Here is an 18,003-nt window from a genome sequence, read left to right as displayed (position 1 = left end):
ATTCTTTATTTTGTTTTATTTCACTTTATGAAAAAAATACTCCTCCCTCAAAAACTTCTCGATTTAACCCGTCGCACAGAGCTTGACTAGTGCATTTTATATTTTCTGTGTGGTTTGCAAGCTACTTCCTTTTTCCCTATTTGGAAATAATTTACCTTTATGCAATGATTTATAGCCACATAAAATATATGTGCTTCATTTTACATCACAAGTTCAAAAGTATTCTCTCTTTTCTTAAACTCCGTGCCCAGTCAAATGGGTTCACATAAATTAAAACGGAGGGAGTATTACATAATAATGGGTTTACCCAGTGCGCATTCATCTGAATAACAGAAACCGTGACAGATGCTGTAACGAACGTGGGTTTCCTAGGATTCCAAAAAAATAAAAATAAAATGTGTATATATATTCATTGGGAACACGTTATGAACTCGTAAGAAAAGCCAAATCTAATTAAATTATTTATTTGCAATAATACAAACCTTTTGAGTAGGACCCACACTTATGAGTCCTCCTATTACAAATTACGAGAACTTGATAATCAAAGCCCCCACAATTGGCATATGATATTTTGCTCTTTCAACAATTGTCAAAGCGTAACGCTAAGGCACCACACCACGCCCTTTGTCCCTTCTAATTCTCTCACTTTTACTTCACTCTCTGTATTTTTTTTTCCTTCTCAGGAAAAGTATTCGGTGATGAATTAAAGGGTGTTTGGTGTTAGCAAAATGGGTTCGTGTGCTTCAGTGCATAAAGATCCAAAATCAGCGATGAAGCTCCGTCTTGTTTTTGCCTCTAAAAATGATAAGCTTGTTAGTCCATCGCCGCTCAAAGATAAACCCCTTGAGAATGGTGATATCAAACTCCCTGATCCTCAACTCAAACCTCAACGTTCGCCAGTTGTGGCAGTAACCAGTTTTAGCGACTATGGTACGATCTTCTTGCTTTAACCTTTCGTTTTTTGTTGCAATTATTTTTGGGCTTTTTTTGGTGGTGTATGCGCGGTCTTCTATTTTAAGCATGTTCTGTTTTTTGACGTTGATTCACTTTCTGTTAACCTCTTTTTGTGGGTTTTCTGTGGGAAAAAAAAAAGTGGGGATACTGCTTCTTTTCCTGTTAAGCTCAACAATTTGTTCAAGTTTTAAGTTTTCAGTAAGTCTGGTGTTATGCTAGTTTCTTAAGTTTGTTATATAATTGTTAGGCTGGTTTTTCTGTGTTTGAGAAAATTATAGAGGTGTTCTATTTAATCTGATTCAGCCTTGCGCGTAAGCCCTGAAGTGAGGCTCAAAACATGTCAAGCTCTTTGCCTCGTTTTGCGGACGCTTCATTGTTACATCAAGGCTCTAAAGCATATATTTCCTTGCCAATGCGTGTAATTTTGACAAGGCGACACTAAACAATTGTTATTTCATTTTATCATTATATTTTTCATTTATTCATGCTTATAATTATTGGTCTTCGACTATATATACATATTTTTACATTTACTTCAGTTGCGCGTTTTTTCATTAATGCCCACGCTTTATTTGTGGGTTGTTGTTAAAGCCCCGACCTTAGAGCTTTTTTGAGCTTTTCACCGTTGATAACACCGATCTAATTGACATGATGCTCATGATTATGTTTCAAATTAGTCGCTAATGAAACCGAGATTTTACTGTTTTCATAAAAAAGCAGTTAAAGTTTGTGGCTTTAAAATTACAATTTTAATAAGTTATGTATGCTTTTCCCTTTTTCTTTTGTTATTAGCTGTCCATTTTTTTTTTTTTTGCAATTAGGAAAGATTGACTAACGAGTTATTGTTAAAATTTTGTGCAATGCCAAAATTCTTTTATTGATGGGGCCATCTGCAGCACATGTAGTCATGACACTGCTACTATTTTTTATTTTGCTGGAGACAACCTCTCGTAGAACAACTTAAAAACCTCACCTAACTAATTTAAGGAAGACAAAAACATCCTGTAACTTAATATGAATAATTCAATTGATTCATATCGGGTTGTCGTCAATTTAAAAAAACAGGTACAGGAACAATGAGTTGCACGTCTGATTTCATCATTGTGCTAACCTCACTGTTGAGATTAACATGTCAAATTGTGGTTATTTCAGAGACTTTTTCTTGTTTAGTAGCTGAAGGATAGTCCTCTAAATATTAGTTGCATATTGCCAGTGGCCTTACATGTAATTCCCTTCTAGTCATGCGAGTTTATTATCTTAGTTGGGGTCCTACGTTGACTATTTTCAAGCATCCCAATGCATCGCCTTGTGTTTTTGAATACTTGTCTGATACGAACACTCTCTACTATAAACAAGTTTTGATTTTGTCTATCTATGCAAACAAATTTTTGTGCAATTTTTCAGTGAAGATATAATGCCTACTAGTTTGCTAACAGAAGTTCCTAGCTAATTCTGGTTTCTTATTTGTTTGAAATGGATGGATTTGTTTTGAATGTGATGTTTTGGGATCGTGGTGGAATATTGAATGATGAAAGGACATCGTCTGCACTTTCTTTCAATTTTCTTCTTTTGTTTCTCTAGTATCCTCGAACTGATTACCTGAAACAGAGCGCTTCTAGCTAAGCTTTTAAAATATCTATATGCGAGGGGTGTTTATAGATATATAACAATCATGTTATTGTGCGTTTTCACTATAATTTGTAACCTCTCGATATATTTTATCTCATCTGATAGCCGGCATTCCTTCGTTTTAGGTAGCAAGGAGGAGGCTTTCTTTGATTCCCAAGCTTGGTTGGAGTCAGACTGCGACGACGATTTCTTTAGTGTGAAGGGAGGTAAGATGAACCTTCAATACCTGATGATTTTCCATTTTCTGCTTCCATTTTTTTCCTCGTGTTTTTAAATTCGTAAACTAGAAAAAGCCCCATTATGCATTGCGTTGAAGTTAAATAGCTAGTAATGACTGAAAGTACATGAGTTTTTGTTATAAGGAAAGTGCAACACCAAGTAAATAGTTATTGTTAAGATAGCAACATGCTTCTCAGTAAGAATTGGAATCTCAGCACCAAAGAGATTGTTCTTGTTGCGTGGCAGCCACTTCCTATCTGCGCTTGTCATCATTTTCTGATCTTGTCGTCTTTCTCTTGACTTAAATGCAGATTTTACACCATCACTTGGAAACACTCCTTCACGTGGAAATACGCCTGTGCATCGAGGTGTTTTGGCTGGTAATAGAACCCCTTTTGTAGAAAGACCTCCTGCTTCTTTACCGCAATCTTCTCCAAAACATAAGAGGAAGAATCTACTTGAGCTTTTCAAAGAAAGCTCAAGAAACCGGAATCCCAATGAACAATACGCTGAAGGCAACCAAAATGGACTCGCTGCTGGTCTACAGCTACCACCCAAATCCACATCTAGCACACCTTATGCCCCAGTGTCTAGTGGCAAGAGAACCCCCAATGGAGAGCTAAAAACTGAGGCCAACTCACCGAGGTCAGCACAATGTTGTCTTCCCAGGTTGCGAAGTGGCAGCTTTAGGGAAAGGAGGAAGAGTATGAGTCCTCCTGCACATAGCGTCAGCTAATAACTACAATCTGGCTCTCATAAGTTCTCTATGTATGTATGTGCATGTGCATCAGGAATTCTGAACATTTTGACTTTTGAGATGTGCAATTTGACCATCAGTGATCAACCAAACTTGAAGTCCATGAGATCAGGTGTGCATTGACACAAACATATATTGCTACTATATGTAAGTACTGTATAAAGCTATAGAGAACAGCTTTGTTAATTAATTAACCTGGGCATTGTCCTTATACATATATGTTTTCCAGTCCTCTGTTCTCTGATTGACATTTCTCATTTGCTGCTACTGGAGAAGGCAATTCTTGCTGCCATGGGACTGGAGGTGGGACGTGACCTGTTGAAATGTACCATTCCATTTGAAACTACCTATTTAAACTATGCCATGTTTCTCCTCTTTTGTGTGTTTTGTGGGTGGGGGTGGAGTGGTCCATGGTTCATGAAAACATGCCCGAAAGAATTTCTTACCTAATCGCCTTACTTAAAAATAGCACGGGCTAGCCAGTTTTCGGACTGATAATTGACAAATAGCCAGCATTTGCAAAGTCATTGAAAAATAGTTACTATTGTGCTGCAACACAGAAAGTTCCCGTATAATATACTGGAAATTGGTGACCTATGTATGAACTTTCAGCATAATATACTAGAGAATGGGGCACTTGTGTATGAACTTTTAACATTATACTGGATCAGTATATTATGCTGGAAGTTCACATGTAAAAAATTTGAACTCCAGTATATTATGTTGGAATATATAACGGATTCCATGTATTATGGCTCCTGGTACGATTGCTTTGACGTATGGACGGACATTTGCCGATTGCAACATAATCCTAACTCCGTTTCCTTTTTCTTTCTTGTTATTATATTTTTTGTTCCATCTAATAAAAAAGTTCAGCAAGCAGTGGTATTAAAACATCCAACTTCATTTTTGCAAGCTTACTTAGTAGCTATTACAATTTGATAAATAAATAATTTGGTCTTTCTTTATTTTAAGTAGCACATACGATTACTTAGTATATTAAGCTTCCCAGATCTAATTTTTGTGTCTGTATGAAGACCTACCATTGTTGAGCTTGAAGCTCGTAAATTTAAAATTTTATTTTGAACATTTATTGTTTGATTCGAAGTGGGTGCTATGAAATATTGTTTATAGTACCATCGAGTAAGCTTTACATATCTGAATTTTTGTATGTATTTGAATATCCACCATTGTTGGGCTTGAAGCTCTTGAATTTAAAATATAGTTTTTATTTTGAAGTTTTCTTGTTTGATCCAAAGTAAGTGTTATTAAATATTGCTTATAGTACCTTCTGGAAGTTCATACTGAAATTTGATCGCATCTAGAGCTGATTTGAGGTGATTGAGATCAAATTTTTCTGCTTAAAATCGAAGAACACAGTTACCCAACAATATAGCGCTACGGTATATAATATATTATAGGAATATATAGCTATATTGCAACAATATACTGTTATAGTATACAATATACTATAATAGTATACTATAATAATATGCAATATATTGCAACAATATGATGTAATAGTGTATAATATTAATATACTAATAGTAGTATACTTCGACTGCTATTTATTGAATCATCTAGGTAATATTGTGCAAAGCTAAGTCATGATTGTAGTAACATTATATTGTTATAGTATACAATATAATATAACATTATACCGGTAATAAATAAGTCATTTTTAATTTTAAAAATTTTTCCAACTGGGTCCTTGCAAATATTTTCTTAAATGAATTTTTTTGGAATTCCATGAAAATAATATTCATTATATAAGAAGAAGGTGTCGGAAGACATAAAATAGTAATATACCTATTTGGTATATTTATATACAGTTTTGGTATATATTGTGACAAGTATTTTATAATAACATTAAATACTAATATGCCATTTTATTATACTAATGTATCATTTTATTATAGTGATATATAATTTTGGATCCTATGTGCTAGAAATATCTACAGTAATACATATATTTTAAATAAAAAGAAAAAAATGAAAGAAAAAAAGAAATAAGATATACTATATAGATTATTTTTTTGATAATTGATATGGAGAAAAATAAAAATATGAAACAAAGAAGGTGAAAAAAAATACTCTATCAGTTATTTTTGTAATTATATAACAAAGGGAGAAAAAATAAAGAAAAAAGGATCAAAAGAGTGCCGATCATCAATAAGCAATCTATGATCTATGGAATAGCTAGACCGGGTAAATACATTTAATTAGTCGTTTATTTGTATAATAATAGGCAATTGATGCTAAGTTATTGTGCAAAGCTCCAACTGAAAAAAGAAAAAAAAAAAAAAGTCATGCAGATAACATAACAAAAATGTCCTGTCTTAAACCATTTTTTGTTAGTCTTCTAGTAATTTACATAAATGCAAAGTAAGACTACGTACAATAGACCCTTGTGGTCCGGTCCTTCTTCGGACCCCGTATATAGCTGGAGCTTAGTGCACCGGGCTAGCATAATCCAATTTCAACTGAAAAAATGCCCTTTTCTAGTAATTTACAGAAACACGTGCGAGTCGTTTGGCTAGCATAATCCAATTTCAACTGAAAAAATGCCGAATTAGTTGATGACCTTAGATGATTGGAAGAGAATGTTAACAAATAGAAAATGCCATGCCTGGTATTTGTGTGTAATTAGCGAGAAGAATCAGAAGATATTTAATCTACTATCATTATAGATAAAAGATGGATCAGTTCAAGGACTAACTACGTAGAACTAGTCAAAGCTATAAGATCACAAAATCACGTTTAACGGTTATTACAAAATGAGATGACATATTCATACTCGTTCTGCTGAACTTGGGCTCTGATACCTGTTGTTGGACTAAACTAGTCCAATTACACTCTTAACATGACGTGATATTGTTCGCTCCCAAAAAGTCTCACGCCATTAAAAGATCCCTACACCTTATATGTAGACTCCCAATTATGACAACCGAAGCCCGCAACCAGCTTCTTGTTGTGTGCATGTCGCCCCACACTATCACTCTGCCATCTTCATACTCGTCCTGTTGAACCTGGGCTCTGATACCAGTTGTTGGGCTAAACTAGCCAAAAATACTCTTAACATGGTGTGATATTGTCCGCTTGTGGCCAAACCCGCATGATTTTCCTTAAAAGGTCTCACATCATTAAGAGATCCCTTCACCTTATATGTAGACTCCCAATCTTTTTAGTGTGGGACTTTATTCGCACACCCAACATACGTGCATATTTTAAACAAGTAGAAAACCTTACAAGTTGCAATAAGTATATCAGCCTTGAGATTTAGCTGGATTTGCGCACATATCTAAACATCAACAAATAAATGTAATCTGCCCATTGTGTAGTCCTATATATATGGCGTTATACAAGGAGCCAAGTGGAAAACTAACATGTGTAACAACACAGGCCCCATATTCAAATTCCGCCAACTGTAAACCCAATTAATCTCTACATAAATTGAGTAAATTACACTAGTGAAAGTAGTTCGATTCAAAATTGTTAACAGTAATTCGTTGAGTTTCAACATCAAGAAAGCACCCCATTCCTGACTGACGTTCTACATTACTTAGCCTGCATGTTAATACTGATCAGTTACGTTGATCAAAAAAGGAGATAAGCAACCCATAAAAAATCCAAAATTTGGTGGGCTCCAACATCCATCCCCTCCAAATTCTCAGTTCCCACTAGAAACTGGTAATAGAACTAGCGGGAGAAAAGCTAAGTGACAAATTCTCCACACCTTTTCGAAAATCAAGAAATCAGAAACAAGATTGTCCAGTTAGTCAGTTGACGAATCGAGCGAACAAAGAAGAAATCGTTTTCCCACGTACCAATTCCCAGTTTTTGGCGCATTGCTAATTGCTCTGTTTCTTTCCGTCTATAAATTATTCTTCTTACTTTCAAAGCATCCCAATTTCACACACTTATAGTAAAATGGCGCTCCGTAGATTGTGGAATTTAGGTGTTTTAGGTTTTGTGACATTGATAATATTAGTGTTTGAGTCTCATCGAACATTTGGGTCCAGCACGAGAGGTCCTTTTGGCTTTCTTACTGGTGATAATGGCGTGAATGCTGCAGTACCAAGTGGTATGTGCGCCACTTTTGTGATTATTCATGGTTATAAATGCCAGGAATATGAGGTAATTAATTGCCAATTGATATCAGTCTCTGATCTACTCTGTTTTCAATGGCCACATCATAATGGCATTGTCCACCAGATTAAACAATGGATTTTAAATTTGTTTCTTCAATTTGGGATTTTTCAGGTTACTACTGATGATGGCTATATATTAAGTGTGCAAAGAATTCCGGAAGGGCGCGTAGGTGGTGGTGGGCAGAACAGGCAGCCAGTTTTATTGCAGCATGGGGTATTGGTGGTAAGCATGTTGGGACATACTTCGATTGTCTTAGTTTGACTTGACACAAACTTTAATATATAAGGTAAGACTTTTGATGTGGCTGTAAAACTTTTGAAACTTGTAGTTTGAAACACGTCATAGTATTTGTGTGGATTGATATGTTTCCTATACAGAAAATATTGAAATGTACCAATCTTTTTGAAACAGACTAATAAGAAATAATGTCAATCTTTTTAGACAGAAGGGTAACTTAGTATCAAAGCCTTTATCTTTCTCAAAGATATATCATGTCACGTAAATATATCAAAATAAACTAAATGTGGAAGCGTAATTCGATCCATAAGTACCAATGAAATTCTTTAATCTTATGGTTATTGATCTTTCAAATCAAGATGTTCGAATTTCAAAGAAGGCAACTCTCTCTTTTTTAAAAGTGGAATGCCAGAAAATAATCAGATATTCTAGGAAGGAGTATAATTTTATTAGTTTTAATTTAGTGCATCATTAAATTAGAACCTGAAATAAGTCATTTAAGCGTAAAAATTGATCCCTTGTACGTTGTTAGTTCTTAGGAGTACATTTCTTATAGGGAAATACTATGACAATTAGCTAAGTTCTGTCAGTTCATCTGTTGAACATAGGGATCAGAGCTTCATCTATTTCCTAATTCCTATTCCTCAGTAAGTTTATTTAATGTAAATTTGTGACTGTTGTATCCCTTGTTTCCCCCCGGCAAAAGTACTACTACAACAACAACAACATAGTGAAAATTTCACAGGTGGGGTTTGAGGATAGTAGGATGTATTCAGCCTTACCCTTACAGCCCTATCCTAGGAGGGGTAGAAAAACTGTTTTTGATAGACCATCGACTCAAGAAAATGGAAGAAGCACTGATTCCCCCGGCAAAAATACTGCAATAAAATAATTTCCTAACTATAGCTTAAAGAAGAGCTTATCATAATCTCTTAGTGAGAGAGGATTTGAGGTGTGAAACCTAAAGGATTTTGACCATAATTGGACAAAACAGTAATACTGCGCGTATTTCCTCGTCGTCTATCATTAACTCACTAGATGTACAATTTTCCTAGGTACAATGTGGCCAGCTTAGCAAAAGGAGACATGGCAGTTGATTTTTGTAAAATTTAAACATTAAACATTGTCCAATTTTAAACAAATATCTACTAGAAATTCGTTGTGATCCGTAATTTTAAGAAGAGGGAAAGATGAACCCCCTTTCTTGTAGTGTAATGTATATCACTATTATTAGAACATAACAGAATAAATGATGTCAACCTGCAGAAATGAAAGCTCAGTTTGGAGCTCCCTCCATTCTTATCCCAAAATTAAGATTTTCTTGTTAACTAAGTAGGTAGTAGCTAGCCGTACGTCTGTACCTTAAGCTTTGCCACGTAATGATGAGGGCACAAAATTCCTCATTTTGTCTTGGACCCAATCCCATTAAATTTAGACAAATTAAGCAGATACTCAGATATGGCTGGCTTATTGGCCTTTTGCTTAGCTGCTCACGAGAAGGTAACTTACAAAACATTGATTTATATGCTTATCCGCAGAGGCAAATAAATTGCATTGCAGAAAAAACTCTGTAAAAAATGCAGAAACAACTATGCAAAAATGCTTGTCACTCTTTATTTAAGGATGTAGCCAGTTGTCAATAAATAGGTAAAAATCATAGGAGACGATGACGACAATAACAACAACAACCCAATAAAATCCCACTAGTGGGGTCTAGGGAGAGTAGTGTGTACGCAGACTTTACCCCTAACCCGAAGGAGTAGAGAGATTGTTTCCAAAAGACTCTCGGCTCAAGAAGACAAAAGGAGACAATATCAGTACCACCACAGAAATTATAAGAAAAATGGCACCATGAAAATCAGAAGATTGATGTAAAGCAAAAGCGATAGCCAGTAAATAGACCCAGCACTATGAGAAACGAAAGAGTAATAAGACACAACACATAGAAATAAAAAATTATAGGAGACTAGGGTTTAAATCCTAAGAGAAACCAAAAAAAAGAACATTGTGATTTTTTCTCATACTAAATTTTGATGGCAAATTTATCTGCGGGTTCGGCCGAACCCACTAACTTTGGTTCGAATTCAGTATTTGGCTTAAAAAATCCATTGAATATTCATAAATTATTAATTTAGAACCCAATAACTTAAAACGATTAGAATTACGAACCCATAAGCTTGAAATCTTGATTCCGCCTCCGCTGACTCATATACTGGCAGAAGATAGTAAATACTCATGAATGAAATAGTTACTACGGGTAGGATTTACCTTAAAGAGGCAAAGCTTGTCTCTGAGTAAATATGGCATATTTTAATATACCAAAACGAATAGTACAAGATTTGGACACGTACGGTTAATATTTCAAACTAAAATATTAATTGCAGGTGAAGTAAACAAAATTTTGGACATTATTTTGCAGGATGGAGTAACGTGGCTACTAAATTCACCAGAACAATCACTAGCAATGATTTTAGCAGACAGCGGTTTTGATGTTTGGATTTCCAACACCAGAGGAACAAGATACAGTCGTCGTCATGTGTCTCTTGATCCTAATAATCCGGTATTTCTTACAATTCCACGTTAATCAATAACATATTTTTAATCCTTAAAAATTAATTATATGGTTTTTAACTGTCATTTCTAATGATAAGAGAGATATTAGGCTTGTTAAAGTAATTTTTAATCTTAAAATATATTATTTATCTAAGTTGCGGTATACACCAGGACTACTGGAATTGGACATGGGATGATCTTGTGGTCCATGACTTACCCACTGTCATTAACCTTGTTTTCAATCAAACTGGACAGAAGACTCACTACGTTGGCCATTCATTGGTAAGTTTTAGAACAGAAATAGTCACAATTTCAAAAGTTATCGAAATTTAGTCACTTTTTATGTAAAGTTAAATTTGAATGAACTGTTCAAAATCCGAAAAATACTCTAGTATAATTATTGGAGTTCCAGCATAAGTATACTAGAACTCCAGCATATTATAATGGAGTTCCAGCATAAGTATACTGGAACTCCAGCATAATATATTGGAGTTCTAGTATAATATACCGGTCCAACATAATATGCTGGAAGTTCATACACAGGTGCTCCAATCTCCAGTATATTATGCTGGAACTTTCCGCGTGTTGGAGTTCCAGCATAAGTATACTGGAACTCCAACATAATATATTAGTGTTTTAGTATAATATACCGGTCCAACATAATATACTAGAAGTTCATACACAGGTGCACCAATCTTCAGTATATTATGCTGGACCGATCCCTGTTGCAGCAAAATAGTTGCTATTTTTCAATGACTTTATAAATGCTGACTATTTTTGAATAACCGGTCCGAATACTGGCTAGGCACTATTTTTACCAGAAAGTCAGAAACTAATCTGAATCAATTCATGTAACAACTCAATCCACTAGTGAATTATCTGTTTTATGGACATATGCATGCACTGTTTTAAAAACACGTCACTAAAATTTGATGTGTTTTCTTCATATATATGGCATCCAATATTTCTAGTATATTTTCATGTGGGATTTGCGTAAAATGGTATGTCTCAGTTTACGCGAAGACTTTCATAAAGGAATTATTCTTTCAACTTCTAGTATATAATTTATATATAATTTATGAACAACTAATATGGTTGAATTTTGAAATTATAGGGAACATTGATAGCTTTGGCGTCATTCTCCGAAGGAAAACAAATAGACAAGATAAAATCAGCAGCTTTGCTCAGTCCAATTGCTTACTTGAGTCATATGACCACTGCGCTTGGCGTCGTTGCAGCCAGATCATTTGTTGGCGAGGTAAAAGCAAAATTAATTAATTAAATCATCTTTTGTAATTACATTTATCTTTAGTGGAATTCATTTAATTAAACTCAGAGGGGTTGCTCTGATGGTAAGCAACCCCCACTTCCAACCAAAAGGTTGTGAGTTCGAGTCTCCCCAAGAGCAAGGTGGGAAGTTCTTGGAGGGAAGGATGCCGGGGGTGTCTATTTGGAAACAGTCTCTCTACCCTAGGGTAGGGGTAAGGTCTGCGTACACACTACCCTCGCCAGACCCCCCCCAAACCCCACTAAAAACAGTCTCTCTACCCTAGGGTAAGGGTAAGGTCTGCGTACACACTACCCTCCCCAGACCCCCCCAAACCCCACTAAATGGGATTATACTGGATTGTTGTTGTTGTTATTATTATTGTTGATAATACTAATTTCGCGTATCAATGTCAACAGATCACTACAATATTTGGTCTTGCAGAATTTAATCCAACAGGGTAAATCACTTATGACTAGCCAGCTAGTAGTCATTTTTGGTTTTTTCCTCCTTCTCAATTGATAACAATATAATATTTGTTATTTTTCAGTCAACCTGTGTCTATTTTTGTCAAGGCCTTGTGTGCTTACCCTGGAGTAGATTGTTATGATTTCATGACTGCACTTACTGGTAATAAACCTAATTTAATTAGACATATTCTTCAATAATTGACAAAGTCATTTCCATTTGCTACATTTTTTAAAAGCTTAATTAATTACTTTCCACATGGATATAGGGAAGAACTGTTGTCTAAATGCCTCCACTGTTGAGCTTTTCTTGAAGAACGAACCTCAACCCACATCGACAAAGAACCTTGTGCATTTGGCTCAAAGTAAGTCTCTTCAATAATATTTGTGCTAACACCTTGATCGTAGTATATTTTGTATGACAAGTTTCATTTTTCATGAAATTTATTTTTCACCAAAAACTCATTTTCTAATGTTTAGTTGTCATCAAATATAGAAAAACATTTTCCATCAAAAAGGGAGTAAATGACTTTCTTCTCCGGTGCAAATTTTTAACAAAACACTATTCAATTTTCTAATAGTACTATTAATTTCATTTATATTTTTTCAGAAAATATTTTTTATTCACCAACCAAACGCGGAAAAATACGTTTACCATGAGAAATGTTTTTAACACTGTACAAATTTGTTCAAAATTTTATGTTTTTTTTTTTACAAGAAAGTTTTATTTTTACACATAAATTTGAAAATAACACAACTAAATTGACCAATTTCCATCGAGGAACATGACTTCCGTCATATTAAACACACTAAAAGGGCAGTCCGATGCACTAAGCTCCCGCTATGTGCGGGGTCCAGGGAAAGGTCAGACCACAAAGGTCTATCATACGCAGCCTTACTCTGCATTTTTGCAAGAAGCTGTTTCTACGGCTCGAACCTGTGACCTCCTGGTCACATGACAACAACTTTACCAGTTACATCAAGGCTCGTCATATTAAACACACTATAGAGCTTAACCATTTATTTAGTCATATGCATGTTGCTACTTATTTATCTTAAACTATGTAATTAAATGCAGCTGTTAGAGATGGAATCCTAAAGAAATATGACTATGGGAGCAACAACTACAATTTGGCACATTATGGTGAAGCTAAACCTCCACAGTATGATTTGGCAAATATCCCTCGAGACCTTCCACTGTTTATCAGTTATGGAGGCCAAGACGCACTATCTGATTCTAAAGATGTCGAGACGTTGCTCGATTATCTCAAGTTGCACGATGTTGACAAGTTACACGTTCAATACGTCAAGGATTATGCTCATGCTGATTTCATTATTGGAATCACTGCTAAAGATATTGTCTTTAACCAGATTGTAAACTTCTTCAGAAACCAACACTAAGCTAATCATCCCTTTCATCAAACGGCGTTTGATTATCAGAACGAGAATCTCCTCCCATCTGCCCCTTTCAGGGAACAAAAAAGAGATAGATAGGCAGAGAGATCTAGAGAGAGAGAAAGGAACGAAATAAAAGAAAAGAAAAGAAAGGAAAGGAAAGGGAATGATCAATGATGGAGTTTTTGTATGTACAAAGTCAGTTTGCATGCTCAAGTATTAAGAAATGAAAAGATTTCTACAGACTACTATTGCAAAACTGATCAATCTTCTAGTGTGTCTAACACCTTGGGAACTACAAATAAAAAAGACTGGGAGAGTAAACCAGCTCTTTCCACGAGACAGGGTAATTTCATACATGGTCATATCATTATTAGTTTTTCTACACAACAACAACAACGACAACGACCTAGTATAATCCCACGAGTGGGGTCTGCAGAGGGTAATATGTACGCAGACCTTACCTCTACCCCGAAGGGTAGAGAGGCTGTTTCCAGGAGACCCTCGGCTCAAAGTCATAATAGTAAGTAGTAATGATTATGTTTTTTTATACAAAAATCATAAAATTTTTACTAACTCACACAAAAATCATAATGACCGAAAAATACAACTTTCTAATAGTAGTTTTTTATTTCTCATTCCACGTTTTGTATTCTTTATTTTCAATTTAATTAATAAATTATAATTCAATTAAAATAGGAATGATCCAACCCGACCCAATCTGATTCGGCCCCCACGAGACGAGATTGTTGAAATTCTCTTGATGTAAATTGGGGTAATATCACTATTACGTGCCAGAAACTATTTATATTTAGTAGCCGAGAAAGTATATAAAACTTGTATAATTTTTGTGTATAATTTTTGTATATAACATACAGAATATATATATATATATATATAATGTACAAAAAATATATATTTTTTGACTATTATTTTAAAAGCGGTTATACAGTGTTATTTTCCTACGAAAATTGATGATTATTAGCTATCGATCTAGAAGAGCACGAACAATCACCAATTATATATCTTCGCTAATGATTTTGACTTCACATTTAAGGAAAGCAAAGATTAAACAGGCAAAAGGTGGTATTATCATTTCAAAAGAGTCATGTGTTGGCCTACAAATATACAAGTCTTTCGACTATTAATTAGTTACTAAATCCAAAAGTAATCTGTTGCCAAAATTCTACTGAAAATTAGCTTCCTTTCGCTATATTTCATCAATAATAGGAAATCAATAGCACCTAACTGACATAAAAAAAAATTAGACTGGTTACTTAGATTAAAACCCAAGTCTCCGAAATATCAGTGTACCAACCATAATTATTTCCTTAACGTCCCCTATCACACTCAACTACCTAAGTTTGTTGACAAGCCCATTCTCCTATGTTTGGACAATCAGACACCAAATTGTGTGAACATGATCAAGCAGATAAAGAATAAACCATTTGTTATCATTTTTTGTTGGCAATCCGCTAGGCAAACGTCTAGGGCTAAGTTTTTTATTAATAAAAGAACAGAAAAATACAACAAATAGGAAAAGTATAAATAAGGGGGACAATAGCACCGGTATTGTTACCCATATGCCCTGACTATATAATCACTCATCTGCGCCTCACACTGCCTTATGATGACAGCTTCATGTAGAGGATTCATGGTGTAGCTGTCGGCAACGTCTCACGAGGGCATATAATCTCATAACCGTGTGGATATTTTCCAAAGGCATAGGACCAAGGCAACACAAACCGGGCTAAATCTTACCTTACTAATCCTATTGAGGCAAATAAAAAGCCTCGCTTACTAACAAGTATGTAAAAAGAAAGAACTGGAAAGAACCAAATATTTAATGATCATCACAGAGTTTATAACATACTCTGTGATGATATTACAAATGAGTATACTAACATAATAGTAGAATAAAATGATGAAGGAATTAAAATGTTGTCCCTTCTTGTCCGAACTTGTAATTTCTTCAATTTGTAACTCTTTTTCATCACAATCTCAATTCTTCAACCATAAGACTTGTCACAAAAGTTTGGAATTACAAACAATCTTGAGATTCAAGATTGGTTGGTACCAAATCAATAAAATGGCAATCATGTCAGTACGTAGAGCTTTTAAAAACTGTATTTATACCATTGAAACTTCTCCTTATATGCTAAGCATTTAAATACAACAGGTTCGTCTTAATTAGAAATAAACTAGTACTAGTACCTATAATAAGCTTGGCAAGTTAGGACGAAATCATTTTGTCACCAACATGGAGGCTCTACGAAAATCTTTGTTGATTTTTGCTATTATTATGACGGTAATGATCCAGAATAAAGCAATGGCGGCACAACATGTTGTTGGGGGAAGCCAAGGATGGGATGAATCCACTGATTTTAATGCTTGGGCGTCTGGTGAAACATTCAAAGTTGGAGATACACTAGGTTGGTTGATTGCTCTTCTTTTGTTCATATATATATATATATATATATATATCCAAAATTAGGGATAATAGCACTTTCGGTCTCTCAGTTATTGATAAAATTTTGATTTTGATCTTTGCGATATATGTCTAAGTACATTCGAGTATTCGACCTTTAACTAAAATGTCCATCTTTTATCCTTTATGTAGAAAGTATGTTACATCTATACTACATATAGGACTATATTACCCTCAAATATGGAGTAACAAATGCAAATTTAACATATACGTGAGTAACTAAATGCACCGCTAGAAATTCAGCAAAAAACGACCACGATCGACCAACCAATTTTGGTCGGTTGGTCGGTTTTCCAAAATGTTTTAATTTTTAATTTTTTTTTACGAAACCGACCAACTTTGGTCGGTTTTGTTTAGCGCAAAAATGCGGGAAACTATTTTTGAGAGCCGCAAAATTTATTTTTCAAGAAACTGACCAACTTTGGTCGGTTTTTCATTAAAATAAATTAAAATTTAAATTTAAAAAATCGACCGAAATCGGTTGGTTAATTCGGCCGGTCATTTTAAAAAACCAACCGAATTTTATTTTTTAATAAAAATGACCAACTTTGGTCGGTATAAATAAATGAAAGACAGTCTTAAAACAAAATGCACCAATTGTCTAGTGGTAGAATAGTATCTTGCCATATTACAGACCCCGATTCGATTCCCAAATTGGGCATTTTTTAATTACATAATTAAAATACCGACCAACTTTGGTCAGTTTCTTCGGCAATTGTTTTTTTTTTAATTTAATTGACCGACCAAAGTTGGTCGGCAATTTCCGACCAACTTTGGTTGGTCGGCAATTTCCGACCAACTTTGGTTGGTATGCTCTTCCGACCTTCAAAATACTGACCACACATTAATGGTCGCGTTTTGGACGGTTATTGATCATTACTGACCAATTTTGGTCGATTTTTTTAGACAGTTTTTTTCGAATTTCTAGTAGTGATGGTACATGGTTAAGAATTTACAAAATTTGTAAAGATTCGCGAGCCGAGTGATCAGACATACATATTTCAATTAATTGAAGTTTAGATATATTTAGCCAGATATCACAACGTCCAATCATTTTCATTAATGTGATCAAGTTCCAACTTTTCAATATATTTTGCAGTATTTAGGTACAATCCAGGCCTTCACAGCGTTGTGGAAGTTGAGGGTGAAAGTGCATACAAGAGTTGTGATACAAGCAGTTCAGTGAACTCAATGAGTGCAGGAAACGATGTTGTTAAACTAAACAAGCCAGGGACTCGATATTTTGCCTGTGGAACAGCAGGTCACTGTGATCAAGGAATGAAGCTTAAGATCACAACTGTTACTGGAAATGCACCTTCTAATCAGGCTGCTACTTCTTCGAACCCTAGTTCTTCTTCTGCAGCCGATTCGCGTCGTTTTTCTACTGCGTTCTTCACTTTCATAGCAGCAATATTTACTCTACATATGGCTCTAGTCTTCCAGTTATAAGATAAACTTTTGCTTTATTTGGTTCTATGTTTTGCACTTGATGAGGCGGAGTATATTGCTGGTATTTATAGGGAGTGGAGTACTATGTTAATTTTGTCTATAAGTTGTTCATGTGTTGTATTGTAATTCTGTTACTTCAAATTTTGTAAGGAGATCAATAATGACAGCCATTTGTTTCTTTTGTTGTTTCACATTTTTTTTGACGTATCTATTAATGCTTTTCTTAGTGAAATCATTCTCCTGTGTTGGTTACCCTGAATTGTTGTAAATGTATTGTTCATTAGATGCTACCGGATGACAGGTATTTATTTTATTTTTATGAGCATCATTCTTTCCGGTTACAAATGAAACAGTTGTCTTCGGTCTTAGCTATTATTTGCCTTCGGTTCCACATATCACCCTCTTATGCAATGACTTAACATAGCATATTTCACCC

At 34.8% G+C, this 18,003-nt stretch overlaps 3 protein-coding genes across 3 annotated transcripts; all 3 read left to right on the top strand.

Annotated features, from left to right (window-relative positions):
• The first annotated feature begins 548 nt into the window (after window positions 1–548).
• LOC104249099 (uncharacterized protein At3g27210) lies at window positions 549–3,790 on the top strand. Its single transcript, XM_009805478.2, has 3 exons — window positions 549–930; window positions 2,709–2,789; window positions 3,114–3,790. Exons 1-3 carry the CDS (start codon window positions 729–731, stop codon window positions 3,536–3,538), a joined length of 708 nt encoding a protein of 235 aa, XP_009803780.1. The 5' UTR covers window positions 549–728; the 3' UTR covers window positions 3,539–3,790.
• Window positions 3,791–7,211: 3,421 nt separating this feature from the next.
• LOC104249098 (triacylglycerol lipase 2-like) lies at window positions 7,212–13,889 on the top strand. Its single transcript, XM_009805477.2, has 9 exons — window positions 7,212–7,696; window positions 7,823–7,933; window positions 10,368–10,508; window positions 10,673–10,783; window positions 11,616–11,759; window positions 12,188–12,228; window positions 12,319–12,398; window positions 12,505–12,600; window positions 13,314–13,889. Exons 1-9 carry the CDS (start codon window positions 7,490–7,492, stop codon window positions 13,634–13,636), a joined length of 1,254 nt encoding a protein of 417 aa, XP_009803779.1. The 5' UTR covers window positions 7,212–7,489; the 3' UTR covers window positions 13,637–13,889.
• Window positions 13,890–15,786: 1,897 nt separating this feature from the next.
• Window positions 15,787–17,758, top strand: LOC104249097 (basic blue protein). Its single transcript, XM_009805476.2, has 2 exons — window positions 15,787–16,062; window positions 17,218–17,758. Exons 1-2 carry the CDS (start codon window positions 15,891–15,893, stop codon window positions 17,565–17,567), a joined length of 522 nt encoding a protein of 173 aa, XP_009803778.1. The 5' UTR covers window positions 15,787–15,890; the 3' UTR covers window positions 17,568–17,758.
• The last annotated feature ends 245 nt before the right edge of the window (window positions 17,759–18,003 follow it).

The sequence above is a fragment of the Nicotiana sylvestris genome, chromosome 2 (genome assembly GCF_000393655.2).
Source record: "Nicotiana sylvestris chromosome 2, ASM39365v2, whole genome shotgun sequence".
NCBI classification, from domain to species: Eukaryota; Viridiplantae; Streptophyta; class Magnoliopsida; order Solanales; family Solanaceae; genus Nicotiana; species Nicotiana sylvestris.
The sequence above is the reverse complement of the archived record's forward strand: the minus strand, read 5'-3'. Positions and strand labels throughout refer to the sequence as shown.